The sequence below is a fragment of the Mustela nigripes genome, chromosome 5 (assembly GCF_022355385.1).
Source record: "Mustela nigripes isolate SB6536 chromosome 5, MUSNIG.SB6536, whole genome shotgun sequence".
In the NCBI taxonomy this organism is placed as follows: domain Eukaryota; kingdom Metazoa; phylum Chordata; class Mammalia; order Carnivora; family Mustelidae; genus Mustela; species Mustela nigripes.
In genome coordinates, this window is record NC_081561.1 from 147,641,341 (window position 1) to 147,659,460 (window position 18,120).

The 18,120-nt window shown below is 54.6% G+C and overlaps 1 protein-coding gene across 2 annotated transcripts in view; it reads right to left on the bottom strand.

Annotated features, from left to right (window-relative positions):
* RPS6KA2 (ribosomal protein S6 kinase A2) overlaps nucleotides 1–15,264 on the bottom strand; it is a 295,060-nt gene extending 279,796 nt beyond the window's left edge. The window contains exons 1-2 of one of the 2 annotated variants that reach the window (XM_059401415.1): nucleotides 15,186–15,264; nucleotides 11,507–11,566 (exon numbers count right to left, since the gene is read on the bottom strand). In XM_059401415.1, the coding sequence (XP_059257398.1) occupies nucleotides 11,507–11,566; nucleotides 15,186–15,248 (123 nt within the window). In that variant the 5' untranslated portion in view covers nucleotides 15,249–15,264. The remainder of the gene's footprint in view (nucleotides 1–11,506; nucleotides 11,567–15,185) is intronic. The other variant, XM_059401412.1, reaches the window with a different exon arrangement.
* Between the last annotated feature and the right edge of the window lie 2,856 nt (nucleotides 15,265–18,120).

Consider the following 18,120-nt stretch of genomic DNA (forward strand, 5'->3'; position numbering starts at 1 on the left):
GTGCTGCTGCCTTAACTCCCTTCTCCAGGACAGGGATGAGATCCCACACTCATGACCGTCCATCCTGACTCCCATGTTGATTTTCATGACCTTTTATTTGAAATTTGGGACACTCTTTCTTCTTTCCCTTTCCCTTCTAGACTAGACTAAGTTTTTTCCTTGCTCTTCCCATCACACTAGAGCCCTGACCATGAAAATCCTCTGGCCAGAAGTTCTCTCTTCCTTGGAGCTGGACCATGCCATGCAGTTGGGAGTGTTACTTCTATGATGAAAGACCTCCTTGGAACCAGAACCCACCAAGAGTCTGACTGCAGACACCGGAGTATGACTCCCAGCTCTTCAGCCCTACTCCTCCAAGATGGGAAGGGAGATCCTTCCAGTGGCTGTGAAATCAAATCCCTGCAAGACACTGCCCTCAGCTAGGAGATACCCTTCCCCCAAGAGCTCCTCCCCTTCTGGATGGTGCCAGCAATGGGTAGAAGGACCTGGTCCCTGGGTTGGTAAGGCCTTTGCTGTAGATACATCTGTGCACAATGCTCCTTCTGCACAATCTTCCCCCTCACTCCCCACGAGGGTGGACCCCGAGCACTCCTATGAAACTCCCTCAAAAGTGGCTCTTCCCTTGAGAATCCCAATTGCAAGCAGCCAAACCCAGAAGTCCCACCGCATAGCTAAGACCCAGCACCCTCAGCTGTGTTGGATCCATGGAGGTCATGACCACTGTGTATCTCTAAAGAAGGAAGTGCACTTTCTAGACCTGGCCGGGGAGAAGTGAGGATCACACTTCCCACTCAAATTGACCCTTCAATCCCTTTCGTGTTTCTAATAACCATCACTCCTCCCCCACCCCCGCCAAAAAAAAAAAAAAGATCGACTCTGAGGACAGTGAGGACATAGAGCCTGGAGTTCATGCTCTTGCACTTCTCTGGACCTCCTTACAGGAGCAACTTCCTACAGAAGAAGGGCTGTGCACTTCCTGGTAGGAGTTCTTTTAGGGCATAAAACTTCTTTCCTCATTCTCTGGCTGTTTTCCTCCTCACCTTCCCCATGACTGGTCATACCAGCAAAAGATGATAGAGAGACATTTCAAAACTGAGAAGGGAAATTATGATAGGAAGCATTTCAAACAAACTATATTCTACCACATTCACATACATATATATGCACAATCTCATAATTACATACTGCTGACAGGTAGATAAAAGATAGACTTATTGACAAAAAAATAATAGAACAAATAGATGATGTCAATGACAGGTAGCTGATAAACAGATACTCAAATTACAGACAGGGATGCCTGGCGGGCTCCATCGGTTAAGTGTCTGCCTTCGGCTCAGGTCATGATCTCAGGGTCCTGGGACTGAGCCCTGGGTCCGGCTCCCTGCTCAGCGGGGAGTGTGCTTCTCCCTCTCTCTGCCCCTCCCCCACGCTCTCTCTCTCTCAAATAAATAAAATCTTTAAATAAATAAATAAAGGATAGTCTAAATTAATGAAAACCATGAGTCATATACCATGTTTTCTAAATATACAGTTATTACTTTCAAGCACACAAAATCAAAGGAACTAGAAGCTGGAAAAGCACTATGGAGCCAGAGCGTTTCCATGATGGCTCACAGAGCAGAATCTATTTAAAATGTCCCCATTAAAATGCTTCAATGTAAATAGCTATTGCCGATGCATTTGAAAACACCTTGCTCTTTCATGTAAGAAAACTTAATTAGCCTATTTAAGATGCTTCCTAAGGTGTTTCTTCCATAGCAGTGCAGACCATCCTCATAGCAATCATTTACAGTGTGCTCACTGTGGGCAGGCAGTGAGCCAAACTGTCACACAGTATTTCCTCATTTAATCTCACAGCTACGAGGCAGACAAAATCTTATCTGCACTAACAGATGAGGACCCTGAAGCAGAGGTCACAGAGTGAAGGTGAAATAGATTCGGAGGAGCACAGAGGGTCTTCAGGGCAGTGAAATGACTTTGTAAAATGTTGTAACGACGGGGAAACGTCATCACACACCATCCAGACAGCCCCGCACTCGAACCTTCATGCAAACCTCGGCCTTGGGGGACTGTGACATGTCGATGTCTGTTCATCGACTGTAACAAGTGTCCCACTCTGGAGGGAGACAGTGACAGTCGGGGAGGAGGAGCATGTGGGCAGCCAGGGACTATTTGGGAAATCTTGATGCTTTCTGCTCAATTTTCTGTGATCCTAAAACTGCTCTAAAAATAAAAGGGAAAAAATCTGCTGAGACTTCAGTTGGCATTGCGCTGACTAGCAAAACCAGTTTGGAAAATGAACACCGTAATAGTATTGAGTCTTCTTGTCCATGAATATAGTATGTCTCTATTAATGTAAGTCTTCTTTAATCTTTCAGCAGTGTTTTTTTCCCCAGCAGTGGTTTATAGTTTTCAGCATACAAACCTTGCACACGTTTTGTTAGATCTATCCCCATGTATTACAGTCTTTGCATGTTGTCGCATATAACTTTAATTTCAATTTCCAATTCTTATTGGTAATACCTAGAAGTACAGGGAGCAGTGAGGGGATCCTGACCCCTCTCACAGCACCTAGCCTTTAGCTACCCCACAGACAGGGTCCCTCCAGGTTCCTAAGGGTTGGAAGGAGCATGGGGCTCCTCCCAGTGGCTTAGGCCTTTGCATCCTGTGAGAGAAGTGCTAGGAGCTGAGTTCAAGTCTCCCACAAGTCATGCCCTGGCCCTGATCTTTCTCACATACCTCCAAGGAAGGCCCATGGAGAGGACATGCAAGAGAGTGTGGGCTCGCATCTGCCCCCCAGATTGTCAACTGTACAGAAGCCCCCACTCAGCTCTTTTGTTTTTACCCACTCCCACGGCCCTATCTTCCACCTGTTCTCAGCCGCAGGTGAAAGAGATCATGTCCCAGCCCTCCCCAAGGGGCTTGTCATCCTTCAGGATAAAGATCCCTGGTTGCCTTGCTCTCTGATGGGTTCAAAGAAAGTTACAACTCTGTAGCTCAGCTGAATTTTCTCACTCCCAAGAACATTCTGTTTGTGATTTTCTGCATCGTAAGCAGAACCAGAGCCCCAAAGTCTTCTGTTGATGCTGTTTCTTTGCTTGCTTGCTTTGAACCAGTAACTCACCCGAGATTTTTTTCCCTTCAGAAGTGAGTAAAGTTTTCACATGAGAAAAAACAATCAAGAAGCAGAATTAGCCCCAATTCACAACGAACTTACAACCGCTTCTTAACTCCTTTCAAGGCACACAGAACTTACGTCGACTCTGTTCATGATCATGTACTCATTGGCCGAGGCCCTAGGCTGCAAGCCCCAAATCCCCGTGCAGTAAAGAAGGCGTGTCTGAGTCAGGAACCGAGCACTCCGGGGTTTAAAAGCTTCATAGCAAAAGCTCAGCAGCTAGTGCTCTTTGTTTCAATTAATAGCTAGCACCAATGCCCTGTCCAACAGGGTAAGATGCAGCTGTAACTGGTTTTTTTTCCCCATGGAAGTAAAATAACGTGCACAGAAGGGTAGGTAGCCCTTATAAACTGAGATGCTTTTGACCCTCCTGATCTAATGGCTTGGGGGAAGGCAGAATGGGCATTCTGCTTATGCAGGAAAATGTTAAGTTCAAGAAAAAAAATATTTAACAATGAAATCTATGATTCATATACTTTACCTAAAAATGTGTAAGCAAAAAATACTAATAAAAAGTAATCTACAAAAACATGACCTATTCCACCTGCCACAACCTCCAATTGCCCCGAGAAGTGTGTTTTACGGTTGGTTTCTTCAGACCAGGACCCAGTCTGGGTGTACACATTATGTTTTACTCTGTCTCTTTCATCCCTGTGATATGCAGTGGTCCTTCCCCTTTAGACGCGTGCAGAGACCAGACCAGCTGTCCTACCGACACCCACACTGGGAATAACGGCCCCCAGGGAGCTCCACATAGGGAGCTCTGGACCCTGTGTGGGGTTACCTTCCATGCTGAAGTTAAGGATCTTAAGATGGGGAGACTATCCTGAATTATACAGATGGGTCTGATGTCATCAAAGGGTCCTCCTGGGGGGAGGCAGGAGGGTCAGAGTCAGCAGAGGGGAAGGCAGAAGAGGAGGGCGGGGGGAGCCGAGGCACTCGGGCCCCCCAGGAGGCTGGAAAAGGCAAGGAAACGGATTCTGGAATGGAGTGCAGCCCTGCCAGCACCTAGAAGAGCACTTCCGGCCACTGGAACTCTAGGTCTGTGATGCTTCAAACACAGTATTTGTTATAGGTTGTATGCTGCCCTCAGAAGTCCTAAACCCTAGGGCCTCAGAACAGGACCTGATTTGAAGAGGGTCACTGTAGACATGACTCGTTAAGAGTAAGTCATCAGGCTGGGTGGGCTCCAATGCAGTGTGACAGTCCATGTATGAAGACATTGGGAGAAGCTCCCTCGAGGACAGAGCAGGGACCGGCCACACGGGCACAACGTGGGGACACAGAGGTGGCCGGCCACACCAGGCTCGGGCGGCTCCTGGAGTGGGTTCTCCCTCTCCGCCCAGAAGGAAGCGACAGCTGGCACCTCTGGTCAGGCGTCCAGCCTCCAAGACCGTGGGCATCCACGTCTGCTGCCCAAGCCCCATCCGTGGGACTGGAAAGGGGCACCGGAGGCCATTCCTGGAGAGCTGACACGGCCAGCTGTACGTGTACACACCGTTCACCTGGGCTGGCCTCCGGGAGCCCACTTTGCCCGAGCGAGCTCCAAGGGAGGCTCCTGCTTGGAGGTCCCCGCAGCTTCCCAGAAAACCCAGAGTGACCCCAGAGACCTGAGCCCGGTCTTCTCCACCCTGGGCTCCCACGCTCGCGGGGCCGCCGCACCCACCCGTGGCCGGACGGTCTTCCCCAGGTTCCGTAGCTGCTCTGTCCCTGCATTCGGGTCCCAACCCGAGCGCCGCCCACCGAGAGCGGACGTCTCTACCCAGCGCTCTGCTGACACGGCCCCTCGCCCTCCAGCCCCACCGCTCTCCGCACTCCACTGGCCGCCGTGTGGAATGGCGTCACTTGGTCACTTATCTGCAGGATCGCTAAGACAGAAGGTCCCACGCACGGAGACTTTTGTCTTTTATCTGAGTCACTGTGTCCCGGAGCCTGGCACAGCGCCAGGCACACGGAGCTCACTCCGCATTTGCTGGAAGAATTGAGGAGCGGGGGAAGGGGAGGGCTGGCTCCACAAGGCGTGTGCCGGGGCCTCTGGTCCCCACGGCCCCCGAGACCCTCGTCATTTTGAGAAGAAGCTAGAAATCGCGCTCTGGTATTTATCCTGTTACTCTAGAAACAGGCGTTTATGTGTCTGGATCCTTAAAGATTATGATTTCCTGAAGAACGGGAGGTCGTGCTCATGTTTCTGCCTAAAATAGACAGGAGATGCTGCCCCAACCACGTCTTCATGGAGACTTCGAGTTCTTTGCCTATAAGTTGCGCCCACTGTTTGGGTTTGCTCCCGTCATTCTGGGGCAGGTGGGAATCGGGGTCCAGCCAGGAGAACCGAGCCCCCCCCACCCCCGGGAAGCCGGGCCGAGGCAGAGACGGACGGCAGAGATGCTGCCGACACCGGCCGGCGGCTGACTCAACATGCATTTGGCACCGAGGGGTGTTTTCGTACTACATCTTGGAGAAAAATATGTCTTAATGATTCCCTAGAGAGGTTTATGACTCACAGAAACTGCAAAGTCTATGTCTCCACACCCAGCTCCCAGCTGCCTCTATGCTACAAGAGGATGGTTCTGTTGTTTTACTCTTCATTACATCAAAATATCTGCACAGTCATATACTACCCGACACTCTGAACTTTACCCGCACACAGAGCGTGACTGTGCAGGACACAGGTGTCCCGTCTCACCACAATGACTCAAATTATCCATTTGAGATTAACAGACTATAAGGAACTTCTGCAATTCTTGGATTTTCTGGTACCCATAGAAACCAAGTCTGTATATTCTGACTTTAAACAAGCGGGAGAGAATTTTGAAAAGCGGAAAGGAGAGAGAGTCCCAGTGGGACAGCGTAGAGCCCGCGCGCTCCCGACAGCCCTGAGAGGAGCAGATGTGGCCGCAGGGACGCTGCCCGAGGCCTCCTGTTGCGCAGGGAGGCCCCCGTCACCTCGCTTTAATCCCAGCAGAGAACAGACCACTGCGTCTGACCCAGGCCCTGATAAAGCCACCAGCCCCGTCGGCGACGCCGGGGGTCAGTGACTCCAGGACGAGAACGTACAGCAGCGCGAATCGCTTCGGTCTGAAAGGCCCTTCTCTGCTGGCTCCGCGTTACACGGACCAAATCGCAGCATTTTGGATGCGTTGTTGGTTTTACCACCTGAAACACCGAGGGCGGGTCACGGACCGCGCTCCCCTGCGCCCCCCGCACCCCCATGCTCCCCCGCGCTCCCTCTTGTCTGTGGCTTCCCAAGGACGGAAGGGGACAGAGATCAGATTCGTGTTCAAGGGCAGTGTCCTTACCCTGTCGGGTCACTGGGTTTCCTCTCTGGCGGGACTGGTGCACCGTCCTTCCCTGGGGGCTCAAACACAGGAGGCCCTAGAAGACACCCCAGACTTGACCTTAGGGCTTCTCCCGCCCCAGTGCTCTGCGTGGACGTACCGCTGTACGAGGTGCTCGCCTTGCGGCCCAGCAGCCACCGGGACACGGGTTGTGGCTGGCTGTGATGGGACACGGCAGCCCCCCTGGTCCGGGAGGAGCCGCCCCGCAGTCACTGCCCTGGTGGCCAGCCCGGGCCACCTCCACGGTCCTCCCTTTCCCAGCAGCTGCCACGAGGCCCGCACGGGCCGCTCGCGGGTTCACACGGGCCGCAGCCCGGACACAGAGCCACGCGGGTAATGTCCTCTGCTTGCCCAAACGTGGCACCGCGCTGCCCCGGATGCGGACCGCGAGACAGCAGGGTGGGTCCCCAGTGGGCGCCCAGGGCTCCGAGAACGGTCCCGTCAGCGCTGCCCGAGCCGTCCTTCTGTCGTCGCAGAGACACACCCACAGAATCGTGCATGCGGCCAGCTTGGTCCCAGAAGCAGAAAGAGGCCACGTCCTCCCACAACCCCTCCTGCCGACCCCACGGTGGGTCAAACACGTAAGGTTTTTGCCGGCTCCGCCACACGACCCTCTCCTCCACATACGTTCCGGTCCCGGCACCTTGGCCAGAGCCTCTGAAGGGCTGAAAGCCCGGCTTCTGCTGGACAGGAGAACAGGAACGTGCTTGCGCCGGCAGGGAAGGGGGGCGTGGGTGACCCCAGCTTCGGGAGACGTGACGAGCGCCTGACAGGCAGGAGGAGAAGACGCGGGGACAGAAGCCCGTCCCTCTGTTCCCAACTGCAAACCGTCGCTGGAAACCTAATTGCTTCGCTCTTAATGGCTTCGTGAGTCCTGAGGCTTCATTATTCCTCTTGTCTCATTTCTATGCAGCCGGTTTGGATCGCTGCTTCTGTCTCTTTTTAGAGGAACAACGAACTGTGTCTGGAGCCCCGTGCGAGACGGGGCGGAGAGGATCTGCTGGGACGTGCGGGTGGTGGGCGAGGGCGACCCAGGCGATGACCGGGGACCCGACTCTAGCCCAGAGGGCTCTGACAACACCTGGGAAGCGCCGCACCCTTCTCGCGGGTCTCCAGGTCGCCCGAGGCTCTTCCCGGGTCTTGCTCCAGCCTGCGTCCCCCGAGCAGACAAATCAAGGGGTCCAAGACGCAGCTGCTCAGAAGTCGGGCTGCTGGTCACTGAGGAGGCCACGCTGACGGGTGCTCTGAAGTCACAGGTCACCGTGCCAGCAGCTGCCCACCTGAGCCCTGAGGAGCCAGGGGCCCTGCAGCAGGAACGCCATCCTCAAGCATCCTCAGACAGCGGCGGGAGGGCGGCCGGAGCTGTCTTCCGTGCGCGGTACGCGCTCCCCGCCCCGCCCCAGCTCTTGGCCTGCGTAGCTGACCTCTGACCTCAGCAAGTGCGGCCCCACACTCTGCCCCGCCCTACAGATGTCAGGCTCTCCACTGTCAAAACCCGGAGTAGAAGCTCAGGGGGGGCAGGGAGACACCCCAGCCGTCTGGAGGAAATAAGAGTGAAGCCATGCAGATGTGGGACGAAGTATCAGGACCTGGTTTCCAGAGTCGACCAGCAAGTGGGGCTTGTTAATAAACAGAGTCCTGACGGCGCAGCACTTTAAAGACGTACACACCGAACGCCAGGACTTTCCGCGGTCGTTCTGTGAAATCGGGAACTTGTCTGAAACACCCGCATCTACGACACAGAGGCAGGGACACGGTGTCCGGGGCTGAGCGGCCGCATCGGGGAGGAGCCTCCTGCTGCCGCCCACTCCACACCACGGCCCCCAGAGAGCAGGGACAGGCTCCCGGCCGGTGCAGAGCCGGTGCAGAGCCTCCCACACACCCAGGAGTCACCTCTCCGCTCTCGGATCTCCCTTCCACGACTGGGAGTCCCTCCCCCTAACCCCGAGGGACGCGGCTGAAGAAACGCTTCCTGACGCCTTCTGCTGAAGGTGTTTCTTGTTTGGAGTCTGTGGTTTTTTCCAGACTCTCTGGGGGTCTCACCTGCTGTGTGTCAAGTGAAATTTGACCAAGAGTCGCCCTTCTGGACTCAGGACACAAACACTCCACCCCAGTCCCGACACCCCAGGGCGTGGGGCCTTTCTCTCCGTGGCCGTGGGGAAGACGCACGTGGCGCCAACTTCCTGTCTCACTCGCCATCTTTTGTTCCTCCACAGACAGAGCCGTGAAGTGAAATACAACTGATGAGAACCACACACTGAGATATTCGGACAGAAGATGTCCCAAGTGCGTCCTCTGCTTTAATACACGCACCTGTGGGGTGCCTGGGGGGCTCCGTGGGTTAAAGCCTCTGCTTTAAGCTCAGGTCATGATCTCAGAGTCCTGGGATCGAGCCCCGCATCGGGCTCTCTGCTCAGCAGGGAGCCTGCTTCCTCCTCTCTCTCTGCCTGCCTCTCTGCCTACTTGTGATCTCTGTCTGTCAAATAAATAAATAAAAATGTTTAAAAAAAAAATACATCCCTGTGAAGAAGGAGCCCCACAAAGTAGCCTCAGCAGAGCAACAAGGCTGCAGCGGCTCCCGCACCCTCTCGCTCGTCCTCTCCCACGTGCCTCCGGGACACACCCACTTTCCTCATCACCCTTCCATGCCGGGCACCATGTTCTGCCCACAGGTCGCCCAGGAATATGCTTGATCCAGTGAATGAATGAACTGTGTTGATTTGAATGATTTTTCCCAAATAGGGTTTTTCATCATCACCCAGGCCAAACAGACTGGCCAAACGTGAGACTTCTCTCTCTTGCTTCCCTCCCATGTCGGAGCCACAATCCTTCAGGAGGGCCCGCGGCTCCACTCTGAAGGTCAACAGGACGTACAGGGAGGTGCGCGCTGCCCCCTGACCCGCAGGTGGTCGTGTAAACACGGGGCTGCCGGGGCTGCACCTGTAGGCGGCCTCCAGCATCGTCTATCACAGGAGCGGCCTGTGGCCCCGTCATTTCTCAGGAAGCCCCCAACACCACAAACCTGTCACATATCCCCAGTACGTCCTGCAAAATTACTCCTAAAATTTGCTGGAACTTTCTTCTTTTATTTATTAAAAGTCAAAGTTAAGTTGATTTTCTACCATCAGGAAATAGTAATAATTCGCTGTGTCTCACCTCCTGTTATAAAAAATAATTTGAAAGACGTCGAGTTATTTTACTGTGACAAACCAGCATCTGCATTTCCATCTGATAAGACACATTGAGACTAGGAGATCTCTGGAAATAAATACTGTTAACGAATTAAAATATTCTCTGTTAGGGGCGCCTAGGTGGCCAAGTCAGTTTAGTCTGCCTTCAGCTCAGGTCATGATCCCAGGCTGCTGGGATCGCGCCCGGCATCGGGCTCCCTGCTCAGCGGCGAGTTGGCTTCTCCCTCTGCCCCTTCCCCTATCTGTGCTCATGGACCTCTCTCTCTCAGATAAATAAACAACCTTTTTAAAAAAGAGATTCCCTATTAATTGCACAAGCACTTCTGTGCATGTCCCGCTGCAGTCTCGGCGCTCAGGCTGGCCTTCCCGCAGGCAGGGTGGGCACGGCTACCGAGCGCAGCGCCGAGAGCCGGCCTCCTGAGCCGGGCTGCTCACCACCCGTGTTAACCTGCCTGCAAGAAGCACACCAGAGGTTTCTGGCCGTCAGAATTCCCACGAGGGCCTAGCGGAGCGTAAGTACAAGTGGCAGGTCGGGCGTGGCTTGGCTTCTCTGAGACCCTGGGCGTGTGGACCTCGGCCCTGTGCAGGGAAGCACTCCTCCCTTAGCCATTCCCGCTCCTGGGAGGCAGAGCGGCTGTCAGTCTGTCCGCTCAGGGAAGTCAGTCTCTGGCTCCTACATTCATTTGCCCTTTGACCTCTGGAATTGGCACAAACAGGGCTACACCTACTCTCCCAGGGAATACACAGTGGACACGAGGCCAAACATCCTGTCCAAGATGCTGGGAGCTCCTTGCAGAGCCAGGGGCAGAGCTGGGCTGCCCCCGGCAGAGCAGTGACAACCGCGTGGACTGGAAAGGCCCAGCAAAGACGAGGCAGCATTTCACCAACATGTCATCCTGGGACCGATCGATCGTAAGCCAGAGGCACCGGCTGAAACTGCAGATCGGCCGGCATGGAAGACCGTTTCTAGCACCGACAGGCCGTCTGTAAAGCCAGCCGTGTGCACTGACCCGCCCCCACAGCTGTTCTGAACAGTCAACAGACACGTACATCTTACAACTTTCATGCTTCGACGGGTGCATCGCTAAGCACCTCGGGAAATGAAAGCCTCTTAATTGTGCTGTCAACCTTCCCCAGTGACAGGCCCCTCTTCAAGCGGCCAGAATGCAGCAGCTCCAACAGAAGCCCTTGTCTTTGGCTGTGGTTCAGCTTTGGAAGGAAGCACTTTCCTATCCCAGGCCCCGGGCAGACCAGGCTGACACCGGCAGCGGCAGCGGATGCCCTGGGCCCTTTCCCACTCCACGCCCCTGCGGCGCGTCCTCCGCACAGTCCGGTCTCTCCCCCGAGTCTACACCCCTGACTGCTCCCGCAGAGGGGCCACTCCCCCACTCTACTGGCGGTGCCCCGAGAGCACAGCCCCGCCCGTGTTCAGAGGCCGCGGCGCCGACCTTCCAGCAGGTGAAACCGTGAGTCCCTTCCACTCCCGCTGCTTATTGCACACGCCTGTGTTCACTGGTGATGACACATCCTCTCCCTCTGGAAAGCCCAAGCCCAGACACTATGCCTTCGACCTCGGGGCGTGATTCTGCTTCCTATGTTTCGTGTACCCCTTTGGGGGGAAACATACTGGCCAGCATATAACCCCAGTGTACACTGTGCGTGTGTGTGTGTGTAGGCGTGTGTTTGCACACATACATTTCACTGAAACAACCGCCCGCGAGCTATGAATCTCCAAGTTCTGGTCCTCCCAGTCCCGCCTTCCTCCCCAAAGAACCAGGGCCCCATAAAACGTGTATAATTACTTCTTGCGCGGTCTCTTCGACGGTGGGCTCCGGGTCCGGGTGCAGGTCCTCCTCGGCGGTCTGACAACAAAGACACACGGAGCAGCGTTAGTGCGGCAACAGTCGCGTAAAGACCAGTGTACAGGTAGTCAATACGGAGAATGAACAGCCTAGTCCCTGTCACAAACAGGGCGTCCGCGCCAAGACCCCCACCCACCTGCGTCTACTTGAAACCGTGTGAAGCTTCGCGCAGGAAATGGGTCTTTCTGCAACAGGCGGGGAATGAAGCCCTGAGTGTTTGGAGAATGAAGCCCTGAGTGTTTGCCTCCACAGCTGGGAACTGCTCCATCAGCCGAGCGTGGATAACTCACGCCACCAGCGAAAGGAGAGGCCCGTGCTTCCGTAACTCCCTACCCGCGAGGTGGGGGCTGTGCATTTGCGTGGGGCTCAAAGACTGACAGACAGGTACGGAGAAGTGACAGAGGGAAGGTGTTTGTAACCATTCTTGTTTGAATGGAATAAAATCAGAGTCTCGGCTGACGCTCAAAGAATGACTTGACTCAGACTGAGTCAAGTTCCTGGCCCAAAAACACGTAAAGGAGAGGGTTTCCGGAGGACAAGGCTTCACCAGGAGGGTCTGGGTCTGAGTCTTGCTCACTGAATCATGGCTCAAAACTGACTGTTTAACCCGGGCCTCAGAGTCCCTGTACGTGTCCGGACAGAACGGCACGGACCATCGAGGGATGCAGAGCGCTCCTGGGAGGACAACCGGCCGGGGGCAGCCGGGCACCAGGACAGCCGGCCGGGGGCAGCCCGGACACCAGGACAGCCGGCCGGGGGCAGCCCGGGCACCAGGACAGCCGGCCGGGGGCAGCCCGGGCACCAGGACAGCCGGCCGGGGGCAGCCGGGCACCGAGGCCACCACACGCCCCAGGCCCCGTGCTTCCAGGCAGTCTGCTCATCTAGAGGCCGTAAGATAACCAGCAGCGGACAAGCCAGACCGTAGATGTCGGGGAGTCCTATCTGATCTGCAATATTGAAAAAAGGGGCTTTTCCCTTCTTTAATGCATGATGACATCCCAGAAAGGTCAGGCTTATTCTTTTAAAAGAACACAAAAAGGACATAAACAGGTCCGCTAGCCCCCGCGGCGGGTTTCTGCTCTCCCCTTACTCGTCCGGTCGTCCGCTTCCTCACCTCCCTGCCCACCCCTCACCCACGTGTGCCCTTGGCCGCAGTAAGTCTGCTGCAAGCAGTGACTGAGAGCCCCGCTAAAACACCATGAGTGGCTTCTTCTTTAGCCCAGATTCTTCAGGAGTTTTATGGAGGGCCCGGTTTTTGATCAGCATACGTCTCCCTGTCAATACACCTCATTCACTGGTCAAATATACCAAAATACTTCAAAACAGTTCGTAAAACCGCAAATACTCTCCCTCGACAGTCAAATGAGTCTCCCCGTCTACGTGTGAATGCAAAGCTGGTTTGTGTAAAGAGAGCCACGTCTCCGGCCCACGCGCCTCCAACCCAACCCGGGCCGGTCTGAGAAAGCAAGGCAAGGGGAGAGCAGCCCGAGTTAGAACAAACGCGGAACCCCGGAGTGCTGGCCGCTAAGACAGTCATCGGTCCTGTTAAATTTGTGCAAACGCGAGTCACAGAAGCCCCAGCCCGCAGCATCGCAGCTTCTATCGTAGGAAGGGCCTGCGAAGCTTCTCACGCAAGGGTTTATGCTATTTAACTCGGAGTTCAGGGGCCAAATGTCTTCCCTGTATTTTTCCCAACGTCTGGATAGGAGAGACATTTTAGTATCATACAACCTAAAACATGCACAAAACCCGAAAGCGAAATGAGCCTCGGAGTCATGAAGCAGACAGATCTCCCCTCTGTGTGGGTTCAGAGGACCCCCCCGGGACCCGGAGGACCTCAGGACCAACGCTTCACGTTTAATTGTTCCAGAAAAAGCTCTGGTTTTCCGGGTTCCAAAGCAATAGGAGTGGGTGCTCTGTCTCCGGAAAGCATACTGCAGACGGCGTACAGTGCTCAAATGTTCACCCAGGAACCCCAAGGATAATTTCTTTTGCTTCGGGACCATCTACTTTATCCAATTTTCATGATTTGTTGTGTCATACACATCAGCCTCAAAAACTTTAAAAATGTGCCCTCTAAACGGGGTGGCAAGGCAGTGCTGTTCATGACATGTTTTTTAAGTAACATGAATACATACGTTGTTGCTCCATTTTCAGCCCATCTCCGAAATACTCACGACACAAGCTGCTCCTTAGAGCTCTGGTCAGTGGCTGCGGAGTCGGAAGCCCTACGAGAGATTCTGCAAAGCCCCTTGGCTTCCTCACTGCTCTCCTCCTTTCCGGACCTGCAGCCAAATCCTTCCCCACCTCGTGGGGCCCAGATTTGGGGGGGGGGGGCGTCGGCAGCCAGGGCCCCCCCCCCCCCCAAACATAGTTCAGATTGCTAAGAGGGCTTCAGAAAGCTCCAGGAAGTAAGAAAAGAACTTCTGGCTAATCGTTATCAATTCAATTCATTCATTCAGTTTTTTAAAAAACTCAAATCTCAAAAAACAAAACAACAACAACAAAAAAGAAAACCCTGAACTAGCAACCCTTGTGAGAGGCTCTTTTGAAGGAACGGTCTTGGACACCAGGAACGCCATCCTGGGCGAACAGCATAGTCGATGACAGTCAGGAGCCGAGGTGTCACCTCTCTAGGCTCAGGGCTTGTCATAGCAGCAAAGACAAGCTGTTCTGTCAAAAAACAGGCTGCGTATGAACATAAGTCACATCTATGTGAAGAACTGAATTTAGACAGGATGCTGGGATAGGAAATAAAACAAAAATTGAAGCTTGGATTTTGTCAACATTTAGCAAGTTATTGGAATGTGCCATGTGGGAAAGCAGTCAGAGTCGCTAGAGACACATGAGACGTAGGTCTAGGAATTCCGCAGGTAGTCTGATAACGGTCGGGGGTGGTCTCAGACGCATAATTGCATAACGGGTAAGTTTGAGGAACTTCTTCATGGGAAAATGTATGTTGATTATCTATAATTCAAATTAAGCAAATCAAATCCCATGGATCAGGCTTCCAGAGAGTTCCAGGTCCCTGGAGAAGCAGGGAGTGAAACAGTATCCCACCAGCCCGCCCAGGGGAGGGGCCGCCTCAGCGACACCTTCATTCCATTAGGTTTTCTCTTTCTTTGTAACAGCCCCTCTCCCCCGAGCACACAGTGTTAAGCCTGCATTACCCTGGCGCCTCCTGTTTCTTAAGAGGTCGCCCGGGTTCGCCCTGCTTCCGTCCTCAGCTGGAGCCAGCCGAGTTCCTACCATGGAGGGCCACTTGTTGAAGGAAGACCAAACAGACTCGGGTTAGCTGGAGCCCCGGGAGGACCCCCAGATACACACAGAGCTCAGGAAGCCCGAAGTTTGGTTGAAGAGCAACAATTTCTCTCTTCCCAGTGTTGATCTTCATTCATTTAGTTGACCCCACACACCGCTGTGTGCGCGCGCGGGCACCTACATGCCCGCGGCTCGTGTGTCCGCGCGCACGGGTGCACCCACGCGCACGCCGCGCCAGCTCTGCACACGTGAATACTCAAGGGTCCGTCCCAGGCAAGTCCCCGTCGGTAGGAGCCCCTTCTGCCGCCCACGCCGCGCCGCCCGGCTCCCGCAGAAGGCGGTCTCCCCGGGCACTCACCTCTATGTCCATGGGCTCCACCTCGATCTTCTTCCATAGCTCCAGCAACTGGGCAATCGGCATTTTTTAAAACTTCGCTCTCCGTCTGCTCAAGTACTGCGGGCGAGAAGCAGCAGAGGCCGGGCAGTGCGGAGAGGCGGTCGGGTCCGCGCCCGGAGCGGGAGGGTCCCGGGGTGGGGGGGGGGGGGGCAGGGGTCTGCGGTGTGGCCGCGGGGCGAGCGGGCTGCGGCCCGGGGGCTGTGGCTGCGGCGCGCGAGCTGCTGCCCCCGCCGCTGCGCTGGGCCGAAGAGCCGCGGAGCCCGGGCGCGAACCTGCCCTCGCGGCCTCCCCGCGGCTGCCCCGCCCCGCCCCGCCCCCGCCCCCGCCACGCCCTCCCTCCCTGCCCCCACTGTTTTACCTTAATTGGCTCTAAACGATGGGTGCACGTTGGGTCTGAGGATGCTGCTGCCATAGAAACCGCATAGCAACCAAGGGCCGGGGAGAGGGGAGGCGAGGAGGGGGCCTGCGGCAGACTCTGCCCTTCTCGCGCCCGACGCGCGCGCCCCCACACACACGCACACACACGCACACGCACACACACACACACACACGCACACACACGCACACACACACACGCACACACACGCACACACTCGCGCGCGCGCACACACACACGCACACACTCGCGCACACACACACACGCACACGCACCCCTTCCTTCGCCAACCACTCCCCAAACCGCCGGAGACCCCCGTTCGCCCTACCGGAGGGGTGAGGCAGGGAGTCAGGTGCCCGGCGCTGCTTTCCCTGCTTGAAGATAAGAAAATCCTGGCGCGGGGACCTGCCGCTGACCCGCCCGCGGAAACGGGGCCTCCCGCCTGCGCAGCCGCCCACGCATCCAGGGCGCTGGGCCCCCCGCCCGAGAGCAGAAGGGCCCGCAGGACCGTGGGGCCGGGGTGGGGGCCAGCAGGGGACGCAGCCCCCCACCCTCACCCCGCCGGCTCCCCGCGCGCCGCGGTCGCGCTCCAGCCGCCGCGCCTGGACGCAGGACCCCGCTGGTGCCCCTGGCCACAGGGCCCCAGAGCCTTCCCTTGGGAACAAAAGCGAAGTGGGCTGTTTAAATGGGCAATGACACCTCGTGTCCAAGTCCCCCAAGTTTGGGGGAAAATATTAATTCAAACAATGTAGGGTCAGTCGTTTACCAAGTTCTAGGAAGAGTGTTGTGCTCATCTGCCCTTTTTCTCATTTAACTTCCATCTAACGTGGATTTAACAATCCATTTTCATAGATGAGAGAAGCCTGAGGCTCAGAGAAGGAACTAGCCCGAAGGCACCCACCCACAGGCAGGACCAGAAGGAAGGACTGGTGCTCCCAGTCTCTCCAGAGGGACCTCGAGGCGCGTATCTCAAGGGACCTTGTCCATCCTTGGTTCCTTCTCTTTCTGTCTCCTTGTCTTGTGTTGACTCCATTTCTCTCTCAGAACAAACGACCCATCTCCCAGACCTCTAAGTGCTACTCTGATGCTTGGTCCCCTCTTTGGGAAACAGTGTTAAAATCAAATACCTCTATTCATTTCTATAGCAAATTCCTTTATCTCTGAGAAAAATATTTAAGAGAATGGCTTACTGCTTCCAAAAATTATCGATCCCTTTGTCTTCTTTTCCTCTTTATAAAACCGTGAAGAAACCCAGTTGATTACAAAGGGAAAAAAAAAAAAAAAACTAGCTCAAATCCCAGATACTCCATATTCCAGAGCAGAGTTAATGGCAGAGGCTCCGTTCCACTCTCGGTATTGATTTAGGCAGCTGCTCTGTCCACAAAGTCAGGCCAACAAGATCGTGAAGATTAATCCCATTCAATAAAAATAATAACAATGTTGTTTGTTTTCAAAGCCTTTGCTGATAGAGCAGAGTGAAGGGTTTCCACGTGTTCACTCTAATAGGGTGATTTGGGGCATAGCATAAGACGTCACAGATTAACAGCATAAAATGAAACGCTGTTTATGTAATAAAGATAGGGAAACCATGGACAGAAAAACAGCGCTGGTGAGATGCCAAGATCGTTTCACTTGAACGACCGAGAACATGGAGCCCCTACAGGCAGTGGGGAGGGAAGTGAAATTGAATGTCTTATTGGGCGTTTGTTAAACTTCCACTTTCTGGAATGTTCCACAAGCACTCAGAGGTAGGCAGACTGCAGGAAAACATCACCCTTTGGTTTGGAGACGTAATCTGGAAAAGGACTTGGTTGGGACCTCCTGTGACCGGCCAAGGCCCCTGCTGCCCGCTGAGGAGGGCTGCCCCCCCCACCCCAGGAGCCCGGCCTCAGGCTGACATGCTGGGACCCAACCAGAACCAGCTGTCATCAGACACAAAAGGGCTATTATTAAAGGCACATCTTTAGGAATTGCTGCAAATGTGGTTCATGATTCAGCATGATGTCCCTTCTCAGACTTCGCAGGTGTGGCCTCACAAAGGCACTGAGAGTCATTTAGCCCGTTTAGCCGGTGCACAGGTGAGGCAGAGGAGCCGGGAGTGGGGAACGAGCTGTGGAGAAGGGCCTCATGTGATCTGGGAGCTCTGGAAACACATTCCCGGGCTTAATCACTCTGCACTGTTGTCTTCTGAAGCAACCAAGATGATTACGTAAAAACACCCACCCCAGGCTATGACCTCTGCGCTCATTTTTAATCCTGTGGCACTTCCGTGAGGACAATCTACCCAGATGTGGCACCCGGTGTCCCGGACGACAGAAGACCACGAACATGGACCACATGCAAGACCAAAAAATAAATTAAAATAAAAAAGACAACTTTCAAAAACACATAATCGCCCCAGGGGAGTATTAGCCACGTGGAAAGCTCACAGGGCATTAAGAGGCATGAACAGTTAGAGGACAGGAAGACAGTTTTTTCAGAAAGGAGACAACGGCTCTACTGAGTACCTTAAAGGATAAA